Source organism: Lycium barbarum, chromosome 2 (assembly GCF_019175385.1).
Source record: "Lycium barbarum isolate Lr01 chromosome 2, ASM1917538v2, whole genome shotgun sequence".
NCBI classification, from domain to species: Eukaryota; Viridiplantae; Streptophyta; class Magnoliopsida; order Solanales; family Solanaceae; genus Lycium; species Lycium barbarum.
In genome coordinates this window covers 115839821-115850313 of record NC_083338.1, presented here as the reverse complement: position 1 = coordinate 115850313, position 10493 = coordinate 115839821, and the positions used below count along the sequence as shown (strand labels likewise).

Here is a 10493-nt window from a genome sequence, read left to right as displayed (position 1 = left end):
GGTATGGCCTGTGATTGAGAAGTTTCTCTCACACATGCAATCGGTGTTTTTCAGCCATGACGTCGTTGGCTTCTCTTTTGCCTTATCATAACATACATCTGAGCCTCAATTTGCTTAGGGAAAAGGGTCAGATTTGATGCAAAAGGGCCAATGTCTTTTCCGTGATTCATGTGGGAGATATCGAATCGATGCCTTTTTGATTTTTTTTTTAATTATTTAGGTTATGTTGGCTATCATTAGGTGTATAAGATGGGGAAAAAAAGAAAAAATATTATTTGAATTCATTTCACGCGCTTCAAGAGGGTGAAGAACACGTTTTTAGCCACCTCAGCAAAAGGTGTCTAAATGATACAAATTCGGAGTGATTTAGGTATTAAATTGGAACAAGATTAGATTTAGATAGCCATGAGAAATATGTGAAAAAATTTAAGAGGCTATCTATGACTTTTGCCTATTGCTTATTTGTGAGCATAGATGGCAAGATGGATGGAAAAGGCTAAGGAGAATGACATGTATTTTTTCAGGTGCTCCTGATCACATAAGGGAGGAAAAGTGGACGTACTAAAGTGTTGAGCAAAAAAATACGGAACAAATATATACACTTCGAAACATCATACAAATTGAAGAGATAAATAATTTAGTATAGTTTTAAGTGAATATTAAAAAGGATAATGTAAAGTACATATCACACTAATTTTGATGGTTGATTAACGAACGAAAAAGAACAGATATTATCATGTGCACAAAAAAGGGGTGGAATCCAGAATATGAGGATCCACTCAATTAACTTTCTATATGAATTTAGATATGATCTTTTGTTCTTGAAATAAAATTTTTATTTTTAGGATCTGTATGCAAAAGAAAAAAGAAAAAAATTACGATCTGATTCTCAAAGGAAATTTAGCAAAGTGTAAAAAGAACATTTGGTGAGACTGGACCTATATATTACTACCGACGGTTAAGAAACTAAAACATAGATAATAAGAGTTGGTTGCATTTATAAGATCAGGTACCGTGTAATTTTCAGTGAGCTAATTCATGTTTATTAGAAAAAATGAGTTGGTATGATTTTAATCTGAAATCTAATAATGTCATATACGCCATAATAATACCAGTTCAAGTCAATATCCTATCCATATTATTTATGATTCATAATTATACAAAGACTTTTTTTCTTCTTCTTATAGTTGGGGCATTAATAGTTAACGTTATCTATACTCTATTTCTCATAATTAATGAATTCTATTTGAACCAACTTGGCTCTAGTTGCATTAGTTATATCTTTGGACTACCATTTAGATAACCTCGTGTAATTAACAATTAGGAAGTTTCCACCGTAGTTTACATTTTATCATCAAATCTTAAAAGGCAACGAATGATAAAACTAATTTTCAGCTTTTAATTTATTCTATTTACTAGATTATCAATATACCACACAAAAAAAAATCAATGGAGCGTATAAGTTGTTTAGATAGCTTTTCAATTGTTATATGTTTTAGAGTACTTTAACGTTTAGTAATTGTATGTTAAAATGTTAAATTGTTTAGACATGTATTACACTTAACGAAATATTAAAGTTTTGTAAGGAAATACTTCATTTATTTAAAAAGTGACTAGAATCAATTTCCAAACTCCAAAATTTTATTTCAAGTTGGAGTACAAAGAAATTGACTATCCGAATTATTTTTTGAAAAACAAGCAAAAATTTTATATATCCAAACGAGTCCTTAATTAATCAGACTGTTTGAGTTCTTTTTTATGTGATAGTACGAGTTCTATTTATCGAACGTTTAATTTAATATCATATTAATAGTAACAAAAATGTAATAATAGTTGCTAAATCGAATTAAGTTAGTAGAAAAAATAGATTAAAAAGTGTATTTTGTTTTCTTATTTAAATTTCTACCAAATATTGTGCTTAACGCTTACTGAAATACTCTAGAAAGGGAAAGAAGGGTGGGACCCTTTGACTCAATGGTTTACTCTCCCACCTATTTATCCTTTCTTTTTTCTTTTCCCACAAAACATTTTCCATATCTCTTCTCCTCTCTCCTTAAATCCTAACCTTAAGCGCATGTTTTAAGAATCTTTATCTTCACTTTCACTTTTATTTATGCTTATCACTTCAACATTCACCAATACTGAATAATCAACTTCTCTATTTTTCACCTCTATTCAAAATCAACCCCATCTGGTTTTCTTCTTGTTTTACCTCAATTCTTGGTTTTTAATTCACATATCAGTGTTTGTTGTGGATGAATGTTAAAGATTTAATCTTTTTGGTGTTTGGTGAATAATCAAGTCCTTAATTTTTCAGCTCAATTCAAACCCCATCTGGTTTTCTTGTTGTCTTAGCTCAGTTTTTGGTTTTTAGTTCACATATCAGTTTTTTTTTTGGTTGATGGGTACTGATTATAGACATGCATATATGTTAAAGATTCAATCTTTTTGGTGTTTGGTGAATCTTGGGTTTCAGATCTGGATTTAAGGTGCATTTTAGATTGTAGATTTGAGGTTTTTCTAGCTTATGGATCTGTTTTTGTTGAGTTTGTAAGCATTGTTTGAGAATTCATTTCCTTTTTTGGGTTGTGGGAGGTTTATGAAATTCTGTAAGTTGGGTCTGTTTTTGTTGAGTTTGTAAGCATTGTTTGAGTATTTTTTTTTTTAAAGTATTTTTTGGGTTGTGGGATGAAGTGGGGTTATGGGTCAAAGTCAAGGTGTCGCCACAGCTCAGTGGTTGCTGTGGCAGAGGAAACTGAAGGAATTGAGATTGATGAAGTGTTTATAGAGAGCTATTGGGCTAATTTGCCTTCAGAGTTATTGAGAGAGGTACTTGTAAGGATTGAAGATACTGAATCTAAATGGCCTTTGAGAAAAAATGTAGTGTCTTGTGCTGGAGTTTGTAGGAGCTGGAGAGACATTATGAAGGAGTTGGTTAAGACTCCTGAAGTTTCTGGCAAGTTAACTTTCCCTATTTCTGTCAAACAGGTAAAGAATCCACTTTTCAAGTGATTTTGTTTCTGATTTGCATTTGGATTTGAGGTAGTCTCATTTTAGAAGTAATTTTGTTGGTTATGGTGTTGATTTGATTTGGAGTTTTCTTGTTTAAGTGGTTTTGTTTCATTTCTTCAAGACTTAATAGCCTGTTTGGCCAATCTTATTTTTTTTTTCTCCTGAAAGCACTTATTTCAATAAGTAAATAAGTGCTTTGAAAAAAAAGTGAGGTGTTTGTTCAAGCGTTTGGGAGGAAATAAGTGGTTCTAGGGAGTAACAGAACAGTTTTTCAGAAGCTTCTGCTCAAAATTATTTTTTTGAAAAGTATTTTTGAGCACATAGAAGCACTTTTTAAAAGTCTAGCCAAACACTAATTACTGTTTAAAAGTGCTTTTTAAATTAATTAGCCAAACACAAATTGTTTTTTTATCAAAAGTACTTTTTAAAATAAGCTGATTTTATAAGCTTGGCCAAACAGGCTATTAGATTTGTTATTTGTTCTATAGCTTGATTTTGAAGTTCAAGATTGGCTTTGGTTTAGGTTGAGCTTGATTGAAGATTTAGGAAGCCATTGAAATGATAAATTTTAGGCACTAGGCAACTCTTTGGTTCATTTTCCATGTTTTTGGTGGCCTCTATTCTATCTTCTTGATGATTTTTCTAAACAACTCTTCCAAGTTTTATTTTTCTGCAACTATGATAGTTTTTGGACCACTGTATTTACTGGATATGAGTCATACTGTCTAATTGCTGTGTAATTTTGAGGAAAATATGAAGTTCATTATTACTTTTATCTTTGTTTCATGTATTCTTAGTAGTATTCCCTATTTTTGCAGCCTGGTCCACGGGACACACTCCTTCAGTGCTTTATAAAGCGAAACCAGGCAACACAGACATATCATCTATACCTCAGTTTGACTCAAGGTGAGCATTTATTGTTTAAGAATCTGGGCCTTTAATTTTTTGAAGTTTTATCCTTTCAAACGAGGGGTTGTGTGGAAGGAAGCATGATGTTGTATTCAGCTAGAACTCATCCTCAAGTTTTGAATCATCTGACATTGTTGTTTATTGTGGCAGCCTTGGCTGATGATGGCAAGTTTCTTCTTGCTGCTCGGAAGTACAGGAGGCCCACCTGCACTGAATACACTATATCACTGGATGCAGATGAAATGTCAAAGGGAGGTGGCACTTGTATCGGCAAATTAAGGTATGGCTTGCTTATTGCTGCTGATAGGGTGAGTGGTAGAGCTTAGACGGTGTTTAAGGATTGTTTTTCCTTTTGCCTAGATCAAATTTCCTTGGAACCAAGTTTACCGTATACGATTCTATTCTACCTTACGCTGGAGCCAAACTGGTGAAGAGCCGTTCCACCAGGCTTGTGGGCTCAAAACAAATGAATCCTAGAGTGCCTGGTGGAACATATGAAGTTGCTCATATTTCATACGAGTTGAATGTACTTGGAGCCAGGTGAGGCTTTGATTTTCTTGCAAAATATCTTTGCACTATGGACTAAATTTTTCAATTTTCCTCTTCTAGTAATGGTTACTAATGATAGGTGAATCATGTTATGTAACTAGCAGGGGGCCAAGAAGAATGCATTGTGTGATGGATGCTATCCCAGCTTCTGCCATTAAACCTGGAGGTATAGCTCCCACCCAGGTTGATTTTCTAATGGGCAATACTGGTTCGGGTTCCTCTCTTCCAAGTCGATGTCTTCGATCCAAATCAAGTCGCTCTTCATCCGGGCCTATAGAAACTCAAAGAGAAGGTTCACTGGTTCTGAAAAATAAGGCTCCCAGATGGCATGAGCAGCTCCAATGCTGGTGTTTGAACTTTCATGGTCGGGTTACTGTCGCCTCCGTGAAGAACTTTCAGTTGGTGGCTTCTCCAGAGAATGGTATGGTGGCTGGACCAGAACACGAGAAGGTTATTTTGCAGTTTGGTAAAGTAGGGAAGGACATGTTTACAATGGATTACCGCTACCCACTATCAGCATTCCAGGCATTCTCCATATGCCTTAGCAGCTTTGACACTAAAATTGCTTGTGAATGACTTGTCTTCCAGGTTTGGGTCTTACCTCTTTCCTTGCACAAGTTCAAATTTACAAACAAGTTTATTACGTAGTCTTTCACAATTATTATGATAACGAGGAGGAAACTTTTATCAGTTCACTCTATAACTTTGTCACTTGTATTGAACCTTTTAATCTAAAATCTTGTTTTTGGTCGTCTGTGAGTTAGATTCGAGTATCCTTTTTACATGGGAAGGCTTTGCCTTGATGAGAGATTTTAACACTCCTTTTCCCCCTCCACTTCAGTTTTAATATCCAAAGATAATCGGTGTCCATATTTTGTATTAGTGAATCCCTGAAGGCAAAGACCCTCTAGTTTTTGCCGCCTCAAGGCTTTTCGAGCTGGTCATGTAATTAGTTGATTACCAAAGGGAATTCATAGTAATTGTGGCTTAACGTTCTCTTTAAGCTTGCAATCATTGTTACAACTTACATGAAGGGAGGAGGATGTTCGGTTTTGTTGAATTTTGGTGGTTTATAACGCACAATCAAAGATTAGAACAGATAAAAAGTTTCACGTGGTACGCCGTTGTAATTGAAATTCAAGTATCTTGCATGTCTCACATAATGTGTTGTAGTGCCAAGTTGTTGTTACCTTCAGTATGTTCTCCTGGCTTCTAAATTTCGTCTTCGCTTTTGTTTGGTGCGCTTTAAACAGCGGGGCGTGGTTGCTTGGAAGTGCAATAGTTCCAGTGGAAAAGCGATTGAATGCGAAGCACCAGAATGGTGCAAATGCCAAATAAGATGCCAAAGTTGATATCATTGATTCTTGTATGTTGTCTCAAGGACCACACCAGAAATGGGAGAGAGAAACTGAAGAACCAAAGAATGTTGCAGCTAAAGATTAGACAAAAATATGATCCTCTAAACATATTTTGTACATTTCGTGTTTCTTTGTACATAATTACTTGAAATCATATTTTGAAGAATCTTTAACGCTGTTGTTGCCATTTGAATTTCATACCCTTCCTTGCCTCTCTATCTCTTTCTGTATCTTCTATACTATCTTTCAGTGTTTATCAAGTAATTTGCTGCTTGGAACTGCTGAAAACGTCGATGATTTATCATAATTTGTCAGCAAGTAATTTGCTGCTAGGGGACACTGAAGTTCTATTTGGAATTTGGATGGCACCTAAAATTCGGTTTTTATTTTTTTCACTTTTAGCATATCAAACATAAATATTCTTTGCAAAAACTATAACAAAACACAGTTTCATCTTTAACTCCAATTTCAAAATTTCAAATAAAGTAAGTGAAAAATATTTAGTTTTCATGGCCAGACGCCTGCTAAGTTTCTCTCTTTGTTTCATGTTATAATTTCAAAATTTTGTGTGTCCTGTAAATATATAGTTTTATTTCTTTCTGTCTCCCCGGCTTTCTAGTTATGGTAACATCACTTGCTTTACGCCTTTACATGTCTATAATCCAAATTTGTCTCAACATCTTTAAGACATTTGGACTACTTTTCTAGCTTCTACAAGATAGGTCGGGTACGTATTTGTTACTACTACACTCGAGAGTATTCGATTAGTGGATTATATAAGACTTTTGTCACCGCTGTTAATTCTTAACAGTTGTTTTTGGATAGATTTCTCTCTATGTATTTTTTGATAACTATCCATAAGTGGCCAATTCATTAACAACACAGAAAAGATACACCAAAATTACGTATGTTGACATGACGAAATAAGAAGTTTTGAGAGGAGAGATAATACACCTATAATTCTATCTATAAGCCGAAAGAGTTAAAAATCTATGAATTTCTAATCCAACCTGCACAAGATCAAATTATATAAAGCTCATGGAATCGTGCATTAGTCCTACCTTTTTCTTTCCATGTAAATTCTACCTTACAACTAGTCACCTATTTAAAACTTACTTTTTCTTTCCGTGTAAATTCTAACTTAGTCTAATGTGCACATAGAGATGAATTTAGAGCCTATTTCCATGTAAATTCTAACTTACAATTAGTAGTGACGGATTTAGAGCTTATTTCTTCTTTCCATGTAAATTCTAACTTAGTTTAACCAGGGACGGCTCAAGGATCTTTATGGCCTAAAGTCAAATTGTGAAAAGAGGCCTCAAAAGATATTTTTTGGAAAACAATTGCACATATATTTTGAGGCCTATATAATTAACCTAATTGTTATAATATTTTCAATACGATCTTTCGGTCGTGCTTATGATGATGATTTAAGAGATAGACTAGATATTTTCTTTTAAAACTCTATGCCGCTTAGTAGAAGAAGAAAATCATGAATATATACATAGTATCACTCCAAAAAATGACATAACTTTTATAAAGAATTAGTCATGTCACAATGTATCAAATTTATATTATGACAACCATATAATATGTAAAATAATCTAGGATTTATATCAAGTAGCTTTTTTTAATCTAGGATTTATATCGAGTAGCTTTTTTTGTACTCCTTGAAATTTTTTCTTCATATTCGATCTTTAAATCGTACTTTTTTTGGCATCCAAAAGACTAAATAGGATCCTATTTCCAAAAATGATACTCAATTATTGAAATCGTCATTAAAACAATTTTGTTTATATAGCAGTTTTGTACTATAGTAGTTTTCCATTCAAAGTATTTTTTTGAAAAAGAGTAATTCATTGCTACTAAAAAAGAGGCCTTCACAATTGAGGGGCTAAGGCATAGGCCTTAGCCGCTTTATGCTAGAGCCGGCCCTGAGTCTAACTTGCACATAGAGATGAATTTAGAGCCTTTTTTCATGTAAATTTTAACTTACAATTAGTAGTGACGAATTTAGAGCTTACTTTTTCCTTGCGTGTCAATTTCAACTTAGTTTAACTTGCATGTAGAGATGAATTTAGAGGCTTTTTCTATGTAGATTCTAACTTACAAGTAGTGACGGATTTAGAGCTTACTTTTTCTTTCCGTTTAAATTCTAACTTAGTCTAACTTGCACGTAGAGGTGAATTTAGAGCCTTTTTCCATATAAATTCTAACTTACAAGTAGTGACAGATTTAGAGCTTACTTTTTCTTTCCAGGTAAATTCGAACTTAGTCTAACTTGCACGTAGAGGTGAATTTAGAGCCATTTTCCATGTAAATTCTAACTTACAAGTAGTAACGGATTTAGAGCTTACTTTTTCTTTACGGGTAAATTCTAAATTAGTCTAACTTGCACGTAGAGATGAATTTAGAGCCTTTTAATTTCCATGTAAATTCTAACTTACAATTAGAAGTGACGGATTTAGAGCTTACTTTTTCTTTCCGTGTAAATTTTAACTTAGTGTAACTTACTTTTTCTTTCCGTGTAAATTCTAACTTAATCTAACTTACACGTAGAGATGAGTTTAGAGCCTTTTAATTTCCATGTAAATTCTAACTTACAATTACTAGTGACAGATTTAGAGCTTATTTTTTCTTTCTGTGTGAATTTTAACTTAGTCTAAAATGCACGTAGAGATGAATTTAGAGCCTTTATTCCATGTAAATTCTAACTTACAATTAGCAGTGACGAATTTAGAGCTTACTTTTTCTTTCTGTGTCAATTCTAACTTAGTCTAACTTGCACGTAGAGATGAATTTAGAGCCTTTGTCCATTTAAATCTAACTTACAAGTAGTGACAGATTTAGAGCTTACTTTTTCTTTCTGTGTAAATGTCACACCCTAATCTCGCTAGGGTGTGATGGGCACCCGACCCTTCCTTAGGGCCGAGCGAACCCTCTGACTCTTATTACACACATAGTCTCTTTGAACTCTTAAATCAAATAAAATGAAATACATAGTAAAGCTTTCAGAAATACTCTTTTTCGTTGTTCTCAAATCAAACAAAATCTGTAATTATATGGAATTTATAGCATAACACAGAATGACACATCGGCTGATGGAACCGCTTACAAGACTGACATCCCATACCCACGACTCTGTCTGCAAAGTCTCTAACGTCAATCAGAAATCATAACGTATAAACTCTGACTCGGCAACACTCCAGGAGCAAATGGAGCTTGCCAACTCCGCTGGGACATCTTCCATAATGGCTTCCACTCATCTGGGTGTACCTGCGCGGCATGAAATGCAGCCCCCGAAGAAAGGGGGTCAGTACGGAATATGTACTGAGTATGTAAGGCATGGAATACAGAAAACAGAACCATAATCGGAACAACGGTACAAAGAGTAAGTACATTAACCAGAATACCAAGGTGCTTATTTTCCGAACGCAAATCTTGCATACCGATGTCATATGACAGAAGAAGTACAGAAAATGGGTAAATCATCCAGAGTACCAAAATACTTACTTTCCAAACACAGATCATGCGTGCCGACATCATATGTCATCATATACATATACATATAACAGATCCTGACCCTCTAGGGAGGGACGCGGTGAATGGAGTCATCATGTATGCCGACATCATATAGCACATATGCATATAACAGATCCCGGCCCTCTAGGGAGGGACGCGGTGAACAGAATCATCAATGCATGTCAAAATCATATATCATATATGCATATAACAGATCCCGGCCCTCTATTGCGGAACGCGGTGAACCGAATCATCATATGCCATCCTGGCCGCCACCCCCATATCATCATATACCTATATACATATAACAGAACCCGACCCGCAAGGGAGGGGGACGCGGTGAACAATGCAGAGGAAGACGCACGATAACAGAACCTGGCCCGGGGTGCAGTGAAGGACATACTGAGGCTTGCACGAAAAGAGTAGCGGGAAACCACATGCACATAAATCAAGACCCGATAGATACGTACACTTACCGACATCTGAAGGCTCAGAAACAAGTTTCGGGTCAATCCGATTTAGTATAAGAAAGTTATGAGCGTTTGAAGTACAGAACCTTCTACGAACGTTTCAGAAGTCATTTTTGGAAAATCAAAGCAACAATCATATCAAGTACCTTTCGGATATCGTTACGGATCAAATCAAATAGAGCTTTTGGAACCATACGTACGTATCAAAATATATCAAAGACTCAATTGAATAATCGAACGTGCTAGCATTTGAAAATCAAAACTTTAGTCATATCAATTATCTTTCGAATGCCATTCGGAAACATATCAAATAGATCTTCGGACATCATAGATACGCATCAAAACCATATGAAATAGCTTATGGAAATCAAGAACGTTAGCCATCCTAGTGGCTCTAAGAATAGGAGTTTCTCTGAAATCATACATATACGTCATTTGTTCGTTTCATAAGGATCATGCCAAAAGAAAGAAAGGGTAAGCCTTACATACCTGTTCCACGTCCTATTAGCTACGCTTATTTATCCAAGCTTGCTAGTCTACATTCAAAAGAATTCACACAATCATTAGATTCGTCGTCATACGCTTGTCTTAGTCTTTCAAATGAATTCACTTATGATCTACCGAAATTTCGGCAGCATCTCCCCTGAAAATACACCATCCCCGAGAATCTAAC

The 10493-nt window shown here is 34.9% G+C and overlaps 1 protein-coding gene across 2 annotated transcripts; it reads left to right on the top strand.

Annotated features, from left to right (window-relative positions):
• Positions 1-2021: 2021 nt before the first annotated feature.
• LOC132626855 (tubby-like F-box protein 3) lies at positions 2022-6046 on the top strand. 2 transcript variants are annotated; one of them, XM_060341868.1, is made up of 6 exons: positions 2022-2988; positions 3831-3918; positions 4072-4201; positions 4282-4461; positions 4572-5058; positions 5724-6046. In XM_060341868.1, the coding sequence occupies exons 1-5, from the start codon at positions 2689-2691 to the stop codon at positions 5044-5046; spliced, it is 1173 nt and encodes a 390-aa protein (XP_060197851.1). In that variant the 5' UTR covers positions 2022-2688; the 3' UTR covers positions 5047-5058; positions 5724-6046. The 2 variants fall into 2 exon arrangements, with proteins under 2 accessions (XP_060197851.1, XP_060197852.1); XM_060341869.1 differs by having other exon boundaries at positions 2023-2988; positions 4575-5058.
• The last annotated feature ends 4447 nt before the right edge of the window (positions 6047-10493 follow it).